Source organism: Tubulanus polymorphus, chromosome 3, assembly GCF_964204645.1.
Source record: "Tubulanus polymorphus chromosome 3, tnTubPoly1.2, whole genome shotgun sequence".
NCBI lineage: Eukaryota > Metazoa > Nemertea > Palaeonemertea > Tubulaniformes > Tubulanidae > Tubulanus > Tubulanus polymorphus.
In genome coordinates this window covers 22,747,711-22,772,715 of record NC_134027.1, presented here as the reverse complement: position 1 = coordinate 22,772,715, position 25,005 = coordinate 22,747,711, and the positions used below count along the sequence as shown (strand labels likewise).

The following is a 25,005-nucleotide window of genomic DNA, read 5'->3' as shown; positions in this document are numbered from 1 at the left end:
TCAAAATATTAATCAGTAATCAAGAGTAAGACCCTCGGTAACATCTTGCATATTTCTGTACCCATCAAACGAATAAAATCAGTATTTCTCATTATGGAATAGTAACAAATAATTAAAATCGGTAAGTTGGCAGATCTGCGGGTTGTTTAAGCCATCGGTCACTGGTCTCATCAATCGAAGGTTTGCGGGTTCCAATCCGGGTTTCTTGGTCGATGGTCTACGGTCTTTCTCTGGGCCCTTTCACCCAATGAAGGGGGTTAATAATACCCCAAGTGGTTCTTGATACGTTGAGGGGAAAAGAAACCCTTCCTCTGTGAGTCAACCAAATTCACCCGCAGCCATCCATTGGAGGAATGGATGACACTGAAATTCCGATATTCTCGGAGCCACCCTTCCCTATTCGATGAAATATGTGTAAAAACTCAGAAAGAAAATGGCTTCGAGCAATCGTATTTATGATGCTTTCATCAATTATGATGAAATCCTCATAGCTGGAAGCCATTTTTTTCGGAGTTCTCGATTCGTACCCGCGAACGAAGTTCTGCACGACTCGGCGGCCATCATTCTGCGAATTCAATGCCTGCATATACTCCTGTACGAAGGTGCGCATTCGCGGGTATTTTCCGAAATCCTAACCGAAACAAAAAAGAAGAAAAAAAACATGAAAATCATCGAATCGAAAATAATTTTCATTCATCATTGATTCTCAAAATCTTGGGTACATTTCTTCAGAGGGATGCAAATGAGACTCAGGCCCTTGGCCAGCCTTGTCTTTAGGGGTTCTTCATGAAAGCGGAACTTTTGTAAGGTGCCACCGAAATGTCAAGATTTGGGGATTACTGGCAGAGATTTTTTGAAAATTAGAGGCAAATAGGAGCTTCTAAATTATCTGGGATGAAAATTTCTTACAATTTGGTCTCAAATGAAGTTTGAAAGCATGTGCATATTTTGAACGAAAACGAATAAGTGTTTCCAATGAGTGAATCTTTCGAAATCAATGCTCAAATCTATTCAAGGCCGGCATCTTGGCAGTAGTTTATCAATGAGCAAGGGGTTTGTTCGAACCCCCTGAATCTCCCCTAAATAAGGGCCTGAGACTCATTATATTTTCGATGAATGGTTTGAAGTTATTTGAGAATGAAAAGCATGTCATTAATAACTTTTTACTAAATAGCTGAATACATCAAGAATATGAAGGTCGAGAATATGAAGGTCAAGAATGAAAAGACTAATCATAATTTCCACTGAATTGTTTGAAGTTACTTGATAATGAAAAGGGTGAGATTAGTAACTTTTCACTAAATTCTGGAGGTCGGAGCAATACTCGTATTTTACTTAATTGTTGAAGTCATCAAGAATAATAAGGCTGTCATTCGTAACTATAATCATAATTTTACTGAATCATTGAAGAGTGCCCTCGTAGGAGAACCTTTTCCGATACAACTTACCATATTATGTTTGAGAATTCTCTGAACGACCGGTGTGAAAAGTTCGATCACGATATTCGAACGCGGACTGTTTTTACAATGCTGAAATTGAACAAATTTTCAACCGTCAGTATTCATTATTTTCGAAATCGAACACGCGTCATTAAAGCTACGGAAATTACGCAAACAAGCGCCGAACGCGAGGCTAAAGCCCGACGCAGATGATGGAACATTTTAGCCAAACGTTCATGAAAACGTTGAATCGATCGACCATTCGCCGGGAACAAAAACACTCTACAAAATTGTTCCATTGAAATGTTTTCGCAATCGAACACCGTAACTTTTTTAGAAATTCTCCACCATACTTTTGCGAACGCTGTCCTGGGCGAACGCGAAAAATTCGCGGAACATTATTGCGCGCAGAAAACATAATCAATAGGAATCAATGTGAAATAGGAATCACATGAGAATCAATATAGTATATGTAAGGGTTTTGTCGGTCTGAATGAACAGTATTTTTGAGCCGAGCGCCATTTTGAAAATTTATTTATTTTTCAAATAAACTTTGATGTCTGCCCCTAAGAAAGTTCATAATTAGTGCACCATTTGATTAGGAAATATGTTTTTTAAGGTTATCCGCACTAGTTTTTGCGCTAAAATATCGAAGTTCGCTGATGGCTTTTGACCAGTTACAACGTCAAGTCATAAACACCTTTGTTTTACCAAAGTGTGCACTGGATAGAATTGCAAAGGTGGACCACCAAAAATTGTGACCTTTCTGCCCTTGAAATTCATTCAAAAATACTTGGATATAAGTGAGCTCTCGGATCGGTCATGTTCATATTCCAAATACTCGATAATTTCAAATAGGAAGATGTTGATTTCTGTACAGATTTTTGACGTCTTGGGTGTCAGTTTAATATCCTACACGAATGGGTTTGAATCCCACTATAACAGTTTTTGTGTAGCAGACAAAAACGGGTCAGGGCAGATTCAGGCGGCTTGAGGAGTAATAGGCAGAGCGGATGAGGGCTAATAGGTTAACCCTTTCAGTGCGTCTACACTGCAGTGCGGTGTACGAATCAGTGATGGATTTTGCTAGTACACCGTAATTAATGTAATTAGTAATGACTAATTATCTCTCTTGAAAGATGGCAGCACCTGTCAAACATAGTGAAATACTAGTAACTAATGATACACCGCACCGCAGTGTAGACACATTATAGTGGTATTCCCGTTATTCAACACACTAGGGTGGAATTTTTCAGAATTTTCAAATTATCTTCAGCACTAATGGGTATTAATTAGCCAGCACTGAAAGGGTTAAGGTCTATAGCAATTACAGTTTTCATTGAAAAAGACAAAAGTGGCTCTAAATGCATTTTTCTGGAAACGTTATGAATAAACGAAATCCGAAATGTAATAAAAACACTGTTCGAAGAAACTAATCGGCAAGTTTTACGTTGCGTCGGATGATCGTGTGTCTAACATCTACGAAAAAAACAACTCAAGTGATTTCTACTGAATCTATCGTATAAAGAAAATGTGAATAAAAGCAATGATGTTTCACTTGAAATCACAATATCCGTGGTGTAGTAATAAGATTTAAAATCCCACACATTATGAAAATATTTCGGGCGGGTCCGGTCCTTCTTCAGTTTTTTTAGCTTAACCGCCCGAAATATTTTGATAATTTTTCAATAAAATTTCTAGTCAATTCATAATCGTGGGATTTCACTCGTAACGAAGCAATGATATCTAGAACGTAAACGTCGAACATAAGAGAATGTAAATAAAAAAGAGGCTTTCGTCCCTTCGCGGTCAGTGCCGACGCTATTGGTAACTGAAGATGGTGAATGAATGCCTAATCTAACCGCCTAGATCATACATCGACAAAGCAACTGGAGACAACTAGTTGCTAGTGAGCGAGTACCCCGCTCACATCGAAGATCTAATGAAAACCAGCATCTGCGTGGCTCATGCCGGTCGCTAGGTCCATAGCGCACACATCGACAGCAACTGAGATGTGTAATCTAGCAAATATTCTCAGGGCATCTCGAGTCACGTGACAAATTGCTTTTGTTTTAGTCAGTTGCAACCATGTGTTTTTGATTATTGAGCCCCACATCAACGGATATGACAACAACTGAGTACAACTAGTTGCTCAAAAGTAGAACATGGGCAACTGGCTGGAACTGGAGATAGATGGACGCTAACCAGTCGTAAGCTAGCTCACATCCACACAATCGAGCAACTGATTGTATCCAGCCAGTTGCTCTCATGCGCCGAAAACTCGCCCGGCAATTAGTTGTCTCCAATCGCAGTGTCGATGTAGGCTAGGCTTAACAGAGGGATTGCACACAGTACCCCGGGGTAAGTTCCTGAAATGAAAATATTCTCGGCACAGCTCATCTCAACACGAATCAAACTCAATCAGCTGTAGAAATTGGTCCTAGTAAGAATTAACCCTTTCAGTGCGTCTACACCGCATCGCGGTGTATAAATCGCTGATGTAATTTGCTAGTACACCGCAATGCGGTATATTGATGTAACTCGTAAACGTTTATTATCTCTAATGAAAGATGGCAGCACCTATCAAACACTGTTAGATATAAGTTACTAACGATACACCGCGCTGCGGTGTAGATGCACTATAGTTGATGCCTATTATTGTATGCACTTGGTTGGAATTTTTCAAACATTTTCAAATTATTTCCAGCACTTGAGGGTATTAATTAGTCAGCACCAAAGGGGTTAAACCCACAACCATGGAACTTAGACAAATTTTGAATGAGCCCATCCTAGAGAGATTATGAATTTTATGCGCTCTTTGGTATGACATTTGTGCAATCCCTCTCTCTTAATATCGACTAAGAATTCTACATTAGGTTCCATAGACGGCTACAGCCATCCCGTCAGTTTCTTCGTGACACAAAAACACTTTGATGAATTCAACTAAATTTGTGAAAACAGATTCAATCAGAGACCTTCTTAACACCTTCGCTGCCAGATATCTCATACTTCGGGCTCTACCATCATTACTACTTGAGATACCTCTAAGTTCTGGTTCTATCACCATTGCTACTTGAGATATCTCAAAGTTCTGGTTCTATCACCATTGCCACTATGAAACATCTCATACTTATGGTCTGCTGCCATTACTATCATGAAATGTCTAAATATAATTTCAGAGAACAATCCTGATTGGCTGGCAATGTAAACTCTGCTTCACCAATCGATGCTCGTCGGTCAATTCTGGACAAGGACAATGTCAAAACAACAGATTATTATAAAATAGATTTAAATCGGTGAAACAACCGGAAGAATCGCCATGGCAACGAACGGTGTTAAAAACGTCGGCGAATTTTTGTGAATTTTCGATTTGAAAAAATGCACAGTTCGACAGTAAACATGTATCCGTTTCGTAAGCGATACCTTTCCCATCATTTTAAACAATTCCGTTTTATTCATATACTATAATAAATCAAGAGGGAAATAAAAACAAAGTGAAGAGAAAACGAATGAAAATGAAAGCGGAAATATCGAAACTAAAAACGCTACATGAGTTCAGGAATTTATTAATGGTTCAAATACCAATTAATGGCTCGGGCGGACTATGCGTTAATTTAGATACACACAACTGTGGAACTGGATCCAGACTAGAATTAAACCCACACAACTGTGGAACCGGATCCAGAGTCAAATCAAACCCACACAACTGTGGAACTGGATCCGGAGTCAAATTAAACACACACAACTGTGGAACTTGATCCGGAGTCAAATTAAACCCACATAACTGTGGAACTGGATCCGGAGTCAAATTAAACCCACATAACTGTGGAACTGGATCCAGAGTCAAATTAAACCCACACAACTATGGAACTGGATCCGGAGTCAAATTGAACCCACACAACTGTGGAACTGGATCCGGAGTCAAATTAAACCCACATAACTGTGGAACTGGATCTGGAGTCAAATTGAACCCACACAACTGTGGAACTGGATCCGGAGTCAAATTAAACCCACATAACTGTGGAACTGGATCCAGAGTCAAATTAAACCCACATAACTGTGGAACTGGACCCAGAGTCAAGTGAAACCCACACAACTGTGGAACTGGATCCAGAGTCAAATTAAACCCACACAACTGTGGAACTGGATCCAGAGTCAAATTAAACCCACATAACTGTGGAACCGGATCCAGAGTCAAATTAAACCCACACATGGGACTGGATCCAGAATCAAAATTGAATATACACAACCGTGATATTTCATAAGGGTACGATGAGGCAGGGACTCAGGAGTCTAATGGCCACTTACCTTGGTAAAAAAGTCGCATATTTCTTGAGTCGGGTGATTGTTCTCTAATAAAGGAGCCAGAGCAACGATTATGTTTTCATGGGCAACTTTTGATATGTTACCATTCTGTAAAGAAACGTATGAGATTTGTCTTCGGAATATTTCTACAATGTGCTCTTCTTTTACGGCTTAACACAGAATACTGTTACAAAATTCTCATTGAAAGTGAGATTATTAATCATGTATATTGTTCATATGGTACGTTATTAGAAACAAAGTTTTCATGAATGGACATCCTTAACCGGCATCAAAATCATATCCACCAAGAGCTATCCACGGATGGACGGATGGATGGCTCTGAACGGCAATACTTGGAGCCAACCCTTTGGGTACACGTGTTAGCTATCAGCTAATGTTTCCATGACGGACAATCTCACTGACTCCAAAACAAAAACAACTCGGAGCCAGCCTTTGATATCGCCACAAATGTCATGATTCGGATATGCTTGGAGCCATCCCTATTGAATACGTGTGTTTAATGTATAACGAAAGTTCCCGTCAATGACATTCTTACTAACTGAATAAATCCTCTCGGAGCCAGCCTTCGATGTCCCCATGAATGTTAGGATTTGCACATTCTCGGAACCACCCTTAACGGAATCGAAAATTCAAATGCTCCAACGATTGAATAGATGGTTTTCATTTTTCAAAATGTAAAAGTACCATCGGGCAGTTATACAGAGAATTCCAGGTTCTGCGGAAGTTTATTCATTCACCCGAAACAGATTAAGAATTGCCCCACCCCCCACTAACAGTATCAATTCCAGAAATGAAGGAGCATTTCAAGAGCATTCGATACACGATGAAGGCATTTAAAATGATCGATTCACATAAGTTTAAGGTTACACAAAACGGCCACACCCTGTTTCATAATGTACGCAATCGAACCGCGCAATATATCGATATCAAAGGCGTTTGTTGAAATCAGCGCGTGCGTCATTCGCTTTAAATCGAATTCAGGTTAATGGAGGTCAAAGTCTCAATCGGCAACACTCGCCACTATGCGCCAAGTACCAAAAGACAATTGAAATGACTTCACGCGACGGGATTCTTTTTGAAGACGATACCGAACAAAATGATACCCGAGTAAATTTCTCGTGTAACCCATTAGCACTCAGGAATTTCACTATGTAGTGTCAATTACTCCTCAAAAAATTCAAGGGAAAATTCAAGATACCGAATAGCTCATTTGCTGTTTATTTCCATGCATTACAAGTTCGTGTTATTTTGTAGTAAATAGTCAAGGCTTTCATTCGATGTAATATTCGATGAGGTGGGCCACCAAAATCGCGTCCTCCCCAAAATTCATTCAAATTTACTTGAATTTTAAGTGAGCGCTTAGGTACATCATGTTCAGACTCGCAATACTCGAGAAATTGAAATAGGAGGATGTTGTTTTCTGTTCGGTATTTCGAGGACTTAGGTGTCTAATTTATCATGAGCTATTGGATTCGAATCCCACTATAACCGTTTTCGTGCAGCATACGAAAAAAGTGCCGGGGCGGATTCGCGCGGCTTGAGTGCTAATGGGTTAACAACAGACTGATTTTTATCATCTACGATGAACTCGGTCTGAAGAATATTCACTATGACTTCCAAACGCTTTTAGTTTCAAATGCATCCGATGAAATGCGAAGTTGATTTCATCGTCTGCCACGCATATCCGTCGAAAACGACGTTTCCGTTTCGAGGGTTTGAGAGCGAGGGTATGAGAGTTTTTGAGTAAAACGGAGATTCATTACGAACGTACGAAACCAGTTGCGAAATGGCGAGTACGACGAACCTGTTGTAGTAATTCAGAAACGAGATCTAAAGGAAACTGTGAAACGCTGATGTCTTGGATCGGAGTTGTCAATGATACGTCGATCATACTCTGAAATAAACAAATAATTCCGATAATCGAAAAGACGTTCAATTCAGATATTCATTATTCAATTCCGGAATTAAGGACCCTTTTAGTGCGTTCACACCGTCCCAACAGGACACGAGAAATTTCTGATTTTCGCCACAAGACGGCGTTTCATTCAATTCCTTCCATTGTTTTCTTGATAAGAAACTTATATAAATATAATTTATTTTTCACATAAAGATTATGAAATGCGAGTTTAAATCGATAAGTGAGTCACAGAGCCCACAGGCTGTAACAACTTAAATCGATAAGCAAACTGGGATACCACCAAAATTTGATGCAGGATTTAAGCCGCGATCACAGGGAGACGATTTGGCCATATTGGCACGGATCAGGCCCGAGTCAAATTTGGCCCGTAGCTAATTAGACACGCAAACCACTCACTCAATGCTAAACAATGCCCAAACAAAGGCAAGTGCAGAGCAGTTTCCGAAACCAGTAACAATTCAAACGCAATCATTTGTCCGGTGCTAAAATTTGGCTCCGGCCTAGTCCGACGTTTTTGGTGGGGCCAAATAGGCACTGGGCCATTTTGGCATCCGTGTGAACAGTTGTTCTGGGCCAAATTTTACACACCCCGGCCAAAAATGCTTGTGCGATCGCGACTAATGATAAGGAATCATTCATTTATTACGTACGCATTAGGGGAGGGGTCAGTGCAATAAACCATTTTACAGTTGCTAGCCGCCATTTTGTTAGGGAACTTTTGTCCCGTATTGTTGGGTCATTTTTTTCTCTTTTTTAAAAACTATCCGTGATGTGTATTGTATCATATTTCATCTGTCCATGGATGGATTTTGACAACTTCAGCCACATTCAAACCCCGTGAATCTCTAGTTTTCAGTTATGTTAAAATCATTTCTCAAATTTACAACAATGCGACATGAAAGCGATATAAAAATCGGTGGTCAGTTTTTGCCGTGCGCATAGAAATCCAGGGTACTGAACTTTGAAGTTCGTTATTTTCAGAAATAATTTTCTAAAAAATCCAAGCATTTCAAGAACTGTGCGCATAAATGCCTATGGCACTTTAACTGCAGCGCGTGTATTGTCATTCCGAGATTCGGCGCTGTTTTCTGTGCGTGTATTTCAGTATATGGGAGTTTTTTCTTCATTTTCACTACACTTGTCTCTACGGAAAATGGTTTTAATTGTTGGTACGAGTATCAGGTTTAAATATCACGTCGTTTATGCAATATAATAGATCGGAGACATTAGAGATGTTGGGGTTTAAGGGATTTTTCTGACCAGTTTTAGCAGCGAGACTGAGCGGCATTTTGATCACGCATTCGAAGTTGCGCGCGGAAGAGAATATATGGGCCTATATTGAGATGGAAGAAGAAAAGAAATATAGCACTCAAAATCGAGTATGATGACCATTTAAATCAGTAGTCTATCAATAAATTTATATAAAAATCTACTGAAATTAGATGGATGGAGAAGTGGTCAAAAAGCTGGACAAATGGGGTGGGGCAAATATTCAGCTACTTTCTATGAATACTTTCTATTAAGTACACTCAAGATTGATTAGATTGTGAAGAAAATATAGGAAAACGTTTTCTTGTTTTGGTGGTGAAATATCAAGTATCAAGTTCGAATGTCAGACGCAGGTGATAAAAAGTAAAAAGTGACATCTACCATCACAAAAATGCAAGAAGTGTGTGGATTGCATTTACAACAAAAGAGTGATATTTTGGGTTTTCTTGGGTGCATGTACGTAAGCCTCTGCCTGCCGTAAAAGCGGTTACCATTACAGCCATTACGAACTAGCGCCGGAGAACGGAATACAGTATTAATGCCGTAATATTTAAACCTGATACTCGTACCAACAATTAAAACCATTTTCCGTAGAGACAAGTGTAGTGAAAATGAAGAAATAACACCCATATACTGATATACACGCAAAGAAAACAGCACCGAATCTCGGAATGACAATACACGCGCTGCAGTTAAAGAGCCATAGGAAAAAAACTAGGCAAGATATCTTAAAATTTCAAAGTTCACCAGAAAGGGGGCATTTATGCGCACAGTTCTTGAAATGTTTGGATTTTTTAGAAAATTATTTCTGAATATAACGAACTTCAAAGTTCAGTACCCTGGATTTCTATGCGCGCGGCAAAAACTGACCACCGATTTTTATATCGCTCTCATGTCGCATTGTTGTAAATTTGAGAAATGATTTTAACATAACTGAAAACTAGAGATTCACGCGGTTTGAATGTTGCTGAAGTTGTCAAAATCCATCCATGGACAGATGAAATATGATACAATACACATCACGGATAGTTTTTAAAAAAGAGAAAAAAATGACCCAACAATACAGGACAAAAGTACCCTAACAAAATGGCAGCTAGCAACTGTAAAATGGTTTATTGCGTACTGTAATGCTAAATGTATATGAAAAATGGCCGATTTTGCGTACAGGGGGATGGGGAGGTTGAAGTATTCAAATTTCATGCATACATAATAAATAAATGATTGCTTAAGGAAGATCCCGTTTTGAGAGACGTTTTTCGCCAAGTATCGTATAAATCGACCTTCGATGATGTCGCCGATGTGGGCAGTTAATCGGGGGTCGACCCACGTACAGGAACCGACGACAGACGACTCCCGGGGAGGAAACAGAGGAAATGACTTACCGTTATTTCCTTTATCAATACATCTGGACGTCTAGTGTTCTTCAGTAATTTACCGTATTTCAACATGTGTCGCTGGAAAAAGAAAGTTCGGAAATTATATTCAAGACAGCGCGATTACGTATACGATCGTTGTGACGTCCCGAGACACGCAAGAACGCAGGTAGAAATCCCTGTCGGTAAAAACTCCCCAAATCTTCGAAGTAGGTCACTCGGCGATTTTTCCAAGACCGTTTCAAAGCAATATATTTCTCCAATTCTATTCACTCGCGATTAGACTGCAATAATATACTTTGAGCCGTGCGATGAACTCTTAAATTGAATGTATCTTAAATGAAATCTTTGAATTGAATAAATCGTAAGAATTGATAGAATTAATGAAATTTTCATTTGTAACATTGTTCTAAATTCGAACTGGAATATTTTCGAACTGTGAACTGTGTTCTAATTAGTGGTATATTCTACTGTGCGATGCGATAAATTATTAGAAATAATGGACTTTTAATGTGTAATATTTCTTACTTCGAACTGGAATATTGTTGAACCGTGAACTCTTTTTCAACTGGTGATATATATTTCACTGTACTATGCGATAAATTATTAGAAATAATCAACTTTTGACTTGAAATATTCTTATTTCAAACTCGTATACATTTGAGCTGCGCGACCCGGTCCAAATCGTGATCGCGGCTATTGTAACTCTCCGCTCATCATGATTTATCAGACAAATCAACAACAACAACGCGTCGACAAATCTGTTCCATTATTCACGCACTACGACATGTTAATTGTCCAGAAGTGATTTGTGCTTGGCTTAAGATTATTTAATCAACACTTACGAAGTATTATCACATTACGAGCGTAGTGACCAAAAATTCACAGATCGCCTTATAAGGCCTAAGTCAAAAGCAGCGATCACACGGAGATGATGCGACCCGATGTGAATTGGCGCGGATCAGGTCCGAGTCAAATATGGCCCGTGCCTAATTAGAGAACGAGCCACCAACTCGGTACTGAACAAGAAATCCACAAAGCAAGCGAGTCATTTCCGGACCCAGTTGCAATTCAAATGCAATCATTCGTCCCGTACTAAAATCATTTGGCCACAGTGTGAACAGTTGTTTCGTGCCAAATTTGGCCCGTGCTAAAAACCCTCATGTGATCACAGCTATGGGGCCTAAATCCAAAACTAGCACTTTTCCACACTTGTTGGGCGTTTTTGTAAAAATTAAGCACGATTCAGGTCCTTAACAAATTTTTTACATAACGTAGCACTTAGTAGACTTGCTGCAAGCCACGTCAGTCCGGAATATACCGGAACAGAGCTGACTTTTAAAAAGGCGGATCCATTAAACGCGGCTTTTGTCAGATTTTTCATACATGTAAATAGAAATTGTAGAATTTAATTTCTTCTGTAGTTACTGTAAGCCTAATGCGAACAAATCATTACGAGATCTTCAAGTTTAAGTTCAAGTTCAAATTAAAATTTATTTCATGGAATGCATGACAGGCTTTGTACAGAGATTGAGAGAAAAAACAAACAAACAATAAAATTTACTATTTTCAAACAAGTACAATTATAAAAACGGAGAAAAGAAGCTTTCTGTGTGGGCCAAGCAAAGCCTCTCAAGGCCACGGTCACAAGCACTCAGCAAGAAGAAAAAAAATGAAAGGAAAATCTGACGATTAGAAATTATAAGAAAATAAAAATTATCAAACCCGCACAACTGTGGAACTGGGTCCAGAGTAATGTTAAAACCACACACACAACTGAATGCTAAGTCAAATAAAACCCACACCGCTTTGGAACTGGGTCCGGAGTAAATTCAAACCCACACAAGTGTATAGCTTGGTCCAAATTAAACCCACACAACTGTGGAGCTGGATTCAGTGTCAAACAATAAACTCCCACGACCGTCAATTTTCGAGCGTCAGTATTCGTATACGACTGTAAACAATTTCGTCTATTTTCGACGCGAAAACGTTAAATATAGACATTCGAATCATAATTTCGTTCGTCACGTTTTCGCAAATCGGCCTCCGGGCTCGAGTCCCGGTAAACAGCGCAGAACTATACGTACATTTTACGACGATCAAAAAAAAAAGAAACAAATGAAATCAGATGAGTCAAAATTCCTAAAAATAGATCGTTATTTACGCGATGAGTAGCGCGTAACCTCAGGCGGTAGTTAAATATAGGATGCGCGCGCCTCGTTTACGTACGTTCACAAAAAACCGTAGGTTTATTTTCAGACTTGACATTTTTTGATACATAATAACGGTGGGTCGACATTTGACGAGCACGACGCTAGGATGGATTAAAACTTGACAACGGCAGCGTTGCCAGCACCTAGCTATAATATTTCCGCAAATCGAATTCAAGATCGTTCCCGTACCGCAATGCTGAAAAACGGCTTCCGCGGCGCGTAACCTGGCGCCACCTACATTGTTTTGTTATGCTAATGAATAGGTGATGACGTCATAGCAGGGTTTCCTCAGTATTACGCGAGCGTATGCCCTGATAGCATCATGAGACTGTCACATTCCTCCCTCACAGGGATTTGAACCTGATAGCATCATGAGCCTGCCACATTCCTCCTTCACAGGAATTTGAACCCGATGGCATCATGAGACTGCCACATTCTTCCGTCACAGGGATTTTAACCTGATGGCATCATGAGACTGCCACATTCCTCCTTCACAGGGATTTTAACCTGATGGCATCATGAGACTGCCACATTCTTCCGTCACAGGGATTTGAACCCGATGGCATCATGAGACTGTCACATTCCTCCTTCACAGGGATTTTAACCTGATGGCATCATGAGACTGCCACATTCCTCCTTCAGAGGGATTTTAACCTGATGGCATCATGAGACTGCCACATTCCTCCTTCATAGGGATTTGAACCTGACGGCATCATGAGACTGCCACATTCATCCCTCACAGGGATTTGAACCTGATAGCATCATGCGACTGTCACATTCCTCCCTCACATGGATTTGAACCTGATAGCATCATGCGACTGTCACATTCCTCCCTAACAGGGATTTGAACCTGATAGCATCATGAGACTCTGCCACATTCCTCCCTAACAGGGATTTGAACCTGATAGCATCATGAGACTGCCACATGCCTCCTTCACAGGAATTTGACCCAATAGCTTCGAGACTGCCACATTCATCCCTCACAGGGATTTGAACCTGATGGCATCATGAGACTGCCACATTCCTCCTTCACAGGAATTTAACCCGATAGCATCGAGACTGCCACATTTCTCCTTCACGGGGATTTGAACCTGATGGAATCATGAGATACGACCATAGGTTTTAAATTTGAATCACGACAATTAGCATTCTATTCGTCGAGATAACCGTGTATTTCACACACGGGGATCATATTCACTTTGTTTTAGATTTGCTTCGAATTCGGTTGAAGGAAATTGGGTACGTTCCAAAAATCTGAATCGCATAAACAGCACGCGTTGAAAGGGTGACTGCGGCCACACCCGCTATGATTGATCTGCACACGCGGGGATGATAGAGTTCTCGGAGCTATCTTCAAACAGTCGATCCAATTAAAATATAGCTTTTTGTGATACGTTATCAAAGCGCCGTATTGAAAGGTTGACGATGATTTCCGGACACTGTCAACAGAGTTAAACACAGATGGAGATCAAATTAGGGCTTCAGTTTGATGCTAAACACAGTTCAAATGACTCGGTGACACAGTTGTGTGGGTTTGATTGATACTGGATCCAGTTTCACAATTGCACAGGTATAGTTTGACTCTACACCCAGTTCCACAGTTGCGTGGGTTTAATTTGACTCTGAATCCAGTTCCTCAGTTGTCTGGGTTTAATATGACACTGAATCCAGCTCCACAGTAGTGTGGGTTTAAATTGATTCTGCACCCAGTTCAACAGTTGTGTGGGTTTAATTGGACTTAGGACAAAGCAATACAATGTGGGTTTAGTTTTACTCTGGATCCAGTTCTGTTGCCAAGTGGCTTAATTTGACTTAGCACACAGTTCCACAGTTCTATGGGTTTAATTTCACTCAGGACCCAGTTCCGCAGTTGTGAGGGTTTGACAATTTATATCTGGACCCAGTTTCACAATTGCGTGGGTTTAATCATTCAACTCTGGGTCCAGTTCTACAGTTCTGAGTTTGATAATTACTAGCATACGCATCTAATGAAGCGTTTTTTAAACTCACCTTCCATTGAATCGAGTGCAACCATTGATCTCTGATGTACGAATTATTTGCCTGCAAGAAAAGTTTTTCAAAATTTGAAATAGGTAAATATATCGATAAAACACATATACATCGAGGCTAAATAACCGCTGAAAGTTAATTCATTTCAATGAGGGGGGAGGGGGTATACCCGCGTTGATTCCACGATGATTCCGCAGTGATCGGCGGTTCCGCCAGTATCGCGTACTTCAAAGGGTGGCGGCCACGAACAAGCGAAGAACCACGCGGTGCTCTAGTACTGCGTACTTCAGGTCGTAAGATCCGCGCGTTCCGACATGCTAATCGAAATAAGACCGTCTTTTCTCCGAAGCATTGTCGATGAGAGCTACGTATATAACAAACAATCAGGAGAAAAGGCGACTGTTTTATCTTCGCGTCAGGCTCTTATGCCATGGTTACCACAGTTACACCAATCAGAAATTCCCAACATTTTCCCAAGTATTTCACCGGTGCTTTTTTTTAGATTTTTCCAAATATGGAAAATGGAGCCTTCGTAAAAATATATCATCATACTACAGTTAACATACTAATTGTTACTGGCTGATAAAGGCGATTCTCAAAGAGAAATTGTTGAAGAAGGTCCCCTTGGCAAATGCAATATGTGAAATGTAAATGAATTTCCCAAAAATGTCCATGATTAGAGGAAAATTTCAATCTGAAATTCTCAAATATTTCCAAACTGGGAGTATTATTACGAAAAATCCCAAGTTTTTTCCCAATTTTCCTGTACTGTGGGAAACCATATAGTGGGTCCGAACACGTGCCCACTAAATAAATGAATAAATGATTATTATCATTATTATTATTATTATTATCATTATTATTATTATTATTATTATTATTATTATTACTATTATTATTATTATCATTACTATTATTAGGGCCTATTTAAATGTGGCTGCTGAAGAAGCGAAGCCTTCAATCCCCCCCCAAAATACAGAAACTTCAGCTTAATCCTGATGTCATCTTCGATTTCTGGAAGGGCCATTGATATTTCACCTGAATTTCACAGACCTGTCGTGTAAAACACCGGGGTGTTGCGCAAGTACCCCATCTGATAATCAAAATCCAATCGGTTTTCAAACAACTTTTCATGGAAAGTCCATCCTCCCTTGGCAGGGATTTGAACCTGATGGCATCGCTACACTCAGCCACGGCACGAACCCCTGCCACACTAGACCGAGTGCGCAGGTACATGCGCAGCTTTGCCACACGAAAACTTGCGGCACCAATCAGATTGCTCGTTGTATAATCACTGAGGTAAATTTCAAGGAAGAACTCTAAATGGTAAACCCGGGCTAAAATAAAATGGGATATCTGATTGGCTGATAATGACATCATCTAAGCTGCGCGTGTAGCTACGCGCTCGATCTAGTGTAGCAGTGGCAATCTCGATGCCATCGGGTTCGAATACCTGCCGGGGGAGGATGCGAAAGTCCGGCGGCAGCGTTTGTCAAACAGGCGAACAGGGTTTCGAAGAAAAAGTTTCGAAACTTTCCAGTTCCGTCGAAAATGTCAAACGATTGCAAAATTTCATCGCCACTCACCGATCGCGCCGCGCCGTGCTGCGCATTACGAATGTCATCAATTTAATACATAATGTATCAATTTTTGGGTGTGACCGCGTTCAACACGTCGATCAATATAAATAGATTCGGTTACCGGCGTAACACGACGTGTTTTATTACATTCCACCCGTTGATGGCTTCTGCAGAAATATCGCGTGTGACGCCATTGTCTAATTGCGATTTAATCAAACCTGGGCGAAACTATTTCATAATGATTAAAGCACGCCGAGCGGTTCCACAAACTCGGACTTAGACCGTTCTAAAAGACGAAAGTTCTGTAGCCAAGTATGTTCTGTCGATAGTTCTGTAGTATGGGGCCGAAACATTGCATGTGTCCACCTGATGATAGCTACTAGTATGTAGCTGAAACATTGCATGTGTCCACCTGATGATAGCTACTAGTATGTAGCGGAAACGTTGCATGTGTCCACCTGATGATAGCTACTAGTATGTAGCGGAAACGTTGCATGTGTCCACCTGATGATAGCTACTAGTATGTAGCTGAAACATAGCATGTTATATTTGGCTTTACGTTGCTTGGATCTTGTGTCCACCTGATAATTGCTACTAGTATATAGCTAAAACATTGCATACGTCCACCTGATGATAGCTACTAGGATACAGTTGAAACATTGCATGGAGCTGAAACATTGCATGTTTCCGCCTGATGATAGCTACTTGTTTACAGTTGAAACATTGCATGGAGTTGAAACATTGGACATTTTCACCTGATGATAGCAAAAGGTATGTAGCTTAAAGAGGGTCGTACATACCAAGATGGAACTTGTTTTTGAAAACACCATTGAAAACACCGAGATGGAAATGAGAGCATTGGATGACCGGTTGAATAGATACGCTGCCACGTGGAGTTCAACAGTTATACCCATGTAAAGGACTAGAATAGAATAGAATCTCCACGAATGGAATCGTAATGACACGAATTAGAAAATAATGGCTAGAATTTCAGCGAAATTATCGATGTATACACACCTCTGGAATTACACTACACGTTATCTAATTATTTGAATGAGTGCATGTGAAAACTAACACGCTGCAATCAGAATTATTTCAAAAGGTATCGATACGTATAACTTTGATCGATTCTCACAGACATTCGACACTTTTATCAGGGTCGCTGATTTTATTCGACTTGCCCTTTCCCTGAAATGCGCGTTGTTCTCCCTGACCTGACCTGCTAAGAATCCGATCGATTAACTCAGTCAAATACGTAAGACATAAACAGAAACTGATTTTACGCGCGATCTAGCGATTTCAACGAATTTCCGGAATTTTACGTTTTTTTCTTTTTCGTTATTATCGCCAGATCGTCAATAGATCGTCGTCAAAACACACGGATCTAGTGTATTCCATCAATGGTCGTCAGACATGAGACATTTCAAAAGCGATGGCTAAGACTTCACACTACGAACAAGACGCTGAATCCGGGCAGCAGAGTCAACGGGGAACTCGCGAAACCAGCTATCCCACCAGATGGCGAGCCCAGCAGTAGGTCATCCGTCGTCGAAATCAGTTCAACTTCAATGAGCTTTGAACTGGATCTTTTTAGACTCCCGAATCCATATATTATCACAGCACCAACTACTTTCCTTCTTCTCCTATCTGATATCAGTATAGCTCTCTTAAAAGATTCATTTAAGAGAAAAGTTCATTCCGATTAAATCGAAATGGAGAAGAAATCGAACGCGGGCGACCAACTATCTAAAGGGTGTCACACAAATTACAATACAATAAAAAATTGCTCGCCCTACTTTCAGTTTTAAGATAGATACACCAAAACTTATACCACAGATTGATGACAGTGATAAGTTTTTTTACGTTAATCAACAATCATATTATTTCAAACTATCATTTTCTGTACTAACGACTACCGGCGGAACCTCGTACGTGGAATCCTCGTGGATGTACAGTAACACAGTAACATTCAGAAACAATATCATCGAGCGCGTGCCACGCGACGCGATTACGTACGTACCTGTATCAAGACGGAACCGTCGGGCACAGTGATGCGAATGACGAATTTCTGTCCCGAGTCCCAGCGCGGCACGACGATCATATCCTCGATAGTCGAGTACGGAATGCTCGACTCCATGAATCCGGTCGGCTGAAAATATACAAACGAAGAGAAATAATAATAACAATAATAAAACAATAATGATTAGGAAAATAATAATAATATTGAATAATAATAATAATAATAATAATAATAATAATAATAAGTTCTTGAATACCATTTCATACGCGACCGGTAACGATATAATAATCATGAAAATAATAATAATATTGAATACCATTTCATACGCGGCCGGTAACGAAATAATAATCATGAAAATAATAATAATATTGAATACCATTTCATACGCGGCCGGTAACGAAATAATAATCATGAAAATAATAATAATATTGAATACCGTTTCATACGCGGCCGGTAACGAAATAATAATTACGAAAATAATAATAATATTGAATACCATTTCATACGCGGCCGGTAACGAAATAATAATTATGAAAATAAAAATAATATTGAATACCGTTTCATATGCTGCCGGTAACGAAATCGTGATACCACACTGTTTAAGTAGGGGGCCGCATGAGCGCATTTTTTCGCCCAATCGCGGAAAATTCATAAATCGCCAGAAAAAGATGGCTGCACGCACGTCCAAAAATGAAAAAGGGACGATCACCGGGATTAGGGTAAGCGCGATTCGCAACAAATTGGTGACATTCGAAGACTTAAAACACGGGCGAACCGTAACAAATGCTTCCGACTATTGCGTGGATTAACCCTTTCAGGGCTGACTTATTAAAGAATATAATTTATAATGAATATAATTTGAAAATTCTGAAAATTTTTAGTGTGTTGAATAACGGGAATAGAACTATTATAGTGCTATTCCCGTTATAATAGTGCGTCTACACCCTGGTGCGCTATATCGTTAGTTAGTAATATTTCACTATGTTTGACAGGTGCTGCCATCTTCAAGAGAGATAATTAATAATTACTAATTAAATCAATACACCGCAGTGCGGTGTACTAGCAAAGTCCATCACTGATTCATACACCGCACTGCGGTGTAGACGCACTGAAAGGGTTAACTATCGCGCTGTCTGATTGAAAAAACAAACAATATAACTCCCCAGTCCTGGCGGAGAAATGAAGTTTTTATGTAAAATGTCATAACGCTTCATAATGTTTCGCTAATTTACGACCGGGGACATTTGAATCGCGTTCAAATGTCATCGTTAATAATAACCCTAAGTTTCCGATTATAGCTGATTTTTATCAGACGTATATGTATCGCATTAACAACGAAAAAGAAAAAACTGTGAGGTGACCTTCAGAAAAAAGTCCCCAGACATTGGCGAATCGGAACTGTATGTACGGATCTAAAAAAGTTGGAAGGCCGGGGTCTAGAAAGCTGCGATCACACGGAGACAATTTGGCCCGGGATAATTTGGCACGGATCGGGACAGAACCAAATTTGGCCGGTGCCTTAAGTCAAGTGAGTGACTTCCAGAACCAGTCGCATTTCAAACGCAATCATTTGTCTCTTGCTAAAATTTGGCTCAGGCTTGGTCCAACGTTTTTGGTCAGGCATGAGTGGTGCCCATTTGGTACGCGTGTAAACAGTCGTTCCTGGCCAGAAGCACTCGGATAAAGTGCTCGGCCATGTCCGAAGCCACTAGCGAGGTCCAACCCTCGGTGTTCATATAGTTTTGAAGAAATATATCCAAACGCAAATTCCAAGAGGGTTAGCATGAAATTTCTAAGTTTAATAATCTCTGCGTACGCTGACTGCCGAGCTCTTAATTCATTTCGAAGTGTGCGTACTATCGGGGGGGGGGGGGGATTCCCGAGTGGTCCAAAATATACCTCAATAAATCCAAACCGTTTGCCTATAACACCGGCAAAACCCGCAACAATTCAACGTAGATAAAGATTAATCGTCTGATGCGATGAAGTGAATTTCAAACGATAAACTGCTGCACTGTTTACTGTAGCCAGCTATAATTAAGTTTTTTTTTTTCAAATATCAACTTCAATAACAGCATCGGAAATCAATATTTGACCACGAACTTAGAACATAATGAATTTACAGGGCGTATACGCACATTTTATAGGTGTGTGCACTAAGCTGTGCGGGTTCAAATAGACACTCGATCCAATTGCACAGCTATGTGGATCTTAATTGACTCCGGATCCAGTTCCACAGTTATGTGGGTTTAATTCGACTCTGGATCCAGTTCTACAGTTGTGTGGATTATATTTGACTCGGGATCCAGTTCCAGTTGTGGGTTCACTTTGACTCCTCACCTAGGCCTGTGCACTGATAAGAAATTGGGGCACCGACCCAAAAACTGAAAACTTCCAAGACATCGAAATCTAATCTTCATCGCCAGGCAGATTGAATTTCCATGAAGGAAACTGTAGAAACGAGAAGCTAAGCATAATCACTGATCGGTGGTTACTGAGAGGAGGGAAGGAGAAGAGAGAGGGGGGTTGAGAGGGGAGGGATGAGAGGGAGATAGGGAGCGAGAGGGGAGAGAGGAAGGAGAGGAGAGAGGAGGGTTGAGAGAGGGGAGGGATGAGAGTGGGAGATAGAGGGAGAGGGGAGAGAGGGAGGAGGTAACAGAGAGGTAGAAGGAGACAGAGGTAGAAGGAGACGGGAGAGAGAGAGAGAGAGAGAGAGAGAGAGAGAGGAGAGAGGAGAGAGGAGAGAGGAGAGAGGAGAGAGGAGAGAGGAGAGAGAGAGAGAGAGAGAGAGAGAGAGAGAGGAGAGAGGAGAGAGGAGAGAGGAGAGAGGAGAGAGGAGAGAGGAGAGAGGAGAGAGGAGAGAGGAGAGAGGAGAGAGGAGAGAGGAGAGAGGAGAGAGGAGAGAGGAGAGAGGAGAGAGGAGAGAGGAGGAGAGAGGAGAGAGGAGAGAGGGAGAGAGGGAGAGAGGGAGAGAGGGAGAGAGGGAGAGAGGGAGAGAGGGAGAGAGGGAGAGAGGGAGAGAGGGAGAGAGGAGAGGGAGGGGAGGAGAGGGAGAGAGGAGAGAGGGAGAGAGGGAGAGAGGGAGAGAGGGAGAGAGGGAGAGAGGGAGAGAGGGAGAGAGGGAGAGAGGGAGAGAGGAGAGAGAGAGAGAGAGAGAGAGAGAGAGAGAGAGAGAGAGAGAGAGAGAGAGAGAGAGAGAGGAAGAGAGGGTGTGGTCAAAGTTGACATTTAACAAATGATGAAACCAACGCAGTCAAGTCGATATGATCGATTTCAAACACGAAGAACCACGCGCGATTAATCGCTGTTTGTTGAAATTAAGCATTAATGACGAATTACATTTCAATTAAGCTAAGAGAGTGCGCTTAATGAAGCCTCGCCCTGCGCAAGGTCAGATAGCTCGAGCGATCCTAGCGATTATACAACGGGCAATCTGATTGGTAAACCGCAAGTTCGTGCGGCAAACCTGCGCACCCGGTCTAGAGTGGCAGGCTATTTCGAATATACATCGACAATTGAATCGAATGGACCAGTCTAGCCTCGGTCGATGTTCATGACGTCGGGCACATGCACTCAAAATCCATTATCAAAATGACATGAAAATTTATATTAGAGAATATAAAAATCTGATAAAACTTACGACTGAATGAATTTAATTTCAACTAATGAATTCGTAATTCACAATAATTATCAACACTTCGAAATTGCGGATATCGATTAACCCTTTCAGTTCTGACTAGTTAATACCCTATAGTGCTAGAGATAATTTGAAAATTATTAAAAATTCCACCCTAGTGTTTTTAATCTTCTGTTTTTAATCGCACTGAAAGGGTTAAGCTGTGCACATCTACTCTCACGGTAACAGTCAAATAACAGATTACAATTTTCGATGCATACAAACATTATCGTTAACAGTTTTCACGGCATCAAAAAATTCATACTCAATTGACAACGATACAGATAAAAGCTCGTTGTACCGCCGAATTCACCTAGCGCCGAGAATTTCCTCGCGCACACAGTTCATTTGGTATCTATATGTACGTAAATAGTTCTCGATAAACCACTTTCCGCCCTCCACCAGGGGCCAGTCGCTCAAAAGTTGGTTAGAGTAAACCAGTGGATAGTTGACATAGTGACGATTAAAAGTTCATTGTTACTATGGTAATTATCCGCTGGTTATCTTTAACCAACTTTTGAGCAACCAGCCCCAGAATGCCAACGAAATCCTAGAACGGTCCTATTCAAACTCATAGAGAAAATAGTAGTTGTACCGCCAACAATTGATATTTCACTCATCTGTTATGTTAGGAATCGATACATATGGTCGGCAGCATCACACATCGATGTATCATATTTTTGTATTATCTAAACGAAATAAGACTAAGGCCTTTACGCTTTCTAAATTAAGATTAATCGACGTCAATTCTGGATTTGGTCAATAATCGTGTCTGTTATGTTAAGAATCGATACATGTGGTCAGCAGTATCACACATGACTGTATCATATTTTTTCTATCATCTAATCGAAATAAGCTAAGACCTTTAGCCTTTCTTAATTAAGGTAGATTTAAATCAATTCTTGATTTGGTCAATAGTCATATCTTGTATACTATGCAAACTCTCACGATCGCCATTTCGTTATACCGCCAAAATTTTGACAGTCCCGGGGCTGGCGTTATATAACAAGCTATGGCTATACTTATCTTAATCGCTTACGATATCTGTTATTGTTTGTCATGGTCAAATATCGATAAATATCCACCGGGTCGATTTCATCGTTCTCACAAGGGACGCGAATGTCCATTTAGTAATTGTACAGCCGCTTTCAGGCCATATCATCGATTTCCTATCCGGATATCTAATACGCGTTACGTCATAGTGGCGCGTCTTTTTTTTTTCACCCTCGGCGTTTGTAGCTTGCCCCGTACGACGACGAAACACGGCCATCGCGAATATCAGTCGCGTAAAAATCCCGCGTTGCGTCGATCGTCGATGACGTGGCGTCGGTCGCGGACGGCCGCATAATCTCGACGCGTATGATGTATTTTTCGACTCCGTAAAAAACCGTCGCCATGACGTTTTCATGCGTTGTTAACTTCGACGCGTTATTTAAGGGGTTCCGCGCGAGTCGGTGTGCACTACGTCATCGATATTGGCGTTCCAAAATAGCGCTGAAAATCGGCTTTTATTTCTAGTCGATTAACCCTTTCAGTGCGTCTACACCGCAGTGCAGTGTATGAATCAGTGATGGATTTCGCTAGTAGACCGCACTGCGGTGTATTGATGAAATTCGTAATTAGTTTTTATCTCTATTGAAAGATGGCGGCACCTGTCAAAAATATTAGTAACTAACGATACACTGCGGCGCGGTGTAGAGGCACTATAGTGGTATTCCCATTATTCAACGCACTTGGGCGGAATTTTTCAAAATTTTCAAATTATTTCCAGCACAATAGGGTATTGGTTAGTCAGCACTGAAAGGGTTAAATTGCATATATAATTTTCATTTGTTTTTTTTCATTGAACTTTCATTGTGAATTAGAACGGGTAAATGCGGACGTGATTTTAGATGGGGCTAGACCGAATTGAAATTAACCCGACCGATCCTCGATATCGCATCATTTATATCACGTTATTCACCGTCGACCATATCGAGCAATATGTGTACGCGTTATTTTTCAAGGCGTGTTGATAAAGAAACGCTTATATTTAGCGATATGATGAACGACTTACTCGAATCAGGAAATGTCAGTCGAGTTGTGGTTAATAAACTCTCAATTGTCCTCCTGCCTATAAATAGCAATGAATCGCGGGAAACATCATTTTCGTATTGACTATCATTTCTAATCTATATTGTTGCGCTATATCGTCAGTTGATACTGCCGAAATCTTTTACGTATTTCACTAGGGTCGGCCATCTTGTGTCTGGGTGCAAACTCAATAACGGGGTTCCCTAAAGTTTTCGGACTAAAGTATGTCCAAACTCACAATCCTGATTCAATATCATTTCAATGACAGCGATATTTGTAAGGCTGTCTACGGTTTAATACATCTTTTTCCATCTCGGAAAAGACTTCCTCTCGCATTTATCTATGAAGCTACAGGCCCGTGTTGAGCTTTTATCAAGGGGCAGTTCTATTTCAAGAACGAGGGCACTTTTTTTACCGTGAAAAGGGCCACTTCCCTTTTGAAAAAGGACACATCTAAAATATGAAGTGCCCGGGTAATAACGATAATAATAATAAGTGTTAAATCCAGCTCATGAAAAAGCCGCTCAGAGCGCTTCACATAAAAGCATCATTAAAGAGGTAATGTTTAAATTGCCTCCAGAAGATCTCCACAGATGTTTAAGACCGGAGGTCTCCGGGAAGCTGATTCCACAAGGTCGGGCCATTGATGGAAAAGGCTCGAGAACCGAAAGACTTTCTAGGGACTGTCAGCGAGATTAAAGGCAGAAGAACGGAGAGGATGGCAAGGCACATGAATATGAATGAGGTCACAGAGACATTTAGGAGTCAAATTAAGTATGCAATGGAAGATGAAAATGAGAACTTAGTACTTGATTCTATGTTCAATGGGTAACCGATGTAATTCCATAAGGGTACCTTGAATAGATCATTTGAGAATGGATTAATTTTCTATATTCCAAAAATAACATGAAAATTATATCCAAATTTCGCAAAATCTTTGACACTGACTTTAGAGGGCACTTGGAAAAGGGTTAATTCGCTACTCCTGAACCCCTGTCCGGCACGGGGCTGAGCTAGTCATGACATTTACATAACATTTTCCCCACTTTACTGCACTGCAATGCAGGGATGAAAATGACCCATATTGAAAAAGTCGGAAAATATTTTT

The 25,005-nt window shown here is 40.6% G+C and overlaps 1 protein-coding gene across 1 annotated transcript in view; it reads right to left on the bottom strand.

Annotated features, from left to right (window-relative positions):
• Positions 1–25,005, bottom strand: part of LOC141902913 (C-Maf-inducing protein-like) — a 63,620-nt gene that overhangs the window by 21,060 nt on the left and 17,555 nt on the right. Inside the window, exons 2-8 of the mRNA XM_074790858.1 lie at positions 18,149–18,277; positions 14,549–14,599; positions 10,335–10,406; positions 7,570–7,659; positions 5,748–5,852; positions 1,449–1,529; positions 528–631 (exon numbers count right to left, since the gene is read on the bottom strand). Of these exons, the coding sequence (XP_074646959.1) occupies positions 528–631; positions 1,449–1,529; positions 5,748–5,852; positions 7,570–7,659; positions 10,335–10,406; positions 14,549–14,599; positions 18,149–18,277 (632 nt within the window). The remainder of the gene's footprint in view (positions 1–527; positions 632–1,448; positions 1,530–5,747; positions 5,853–7,569; positions 7,660–10,334; positions 10,407–14,548; positions 14,600–18,148; positions 18,278–25,005) is intronic.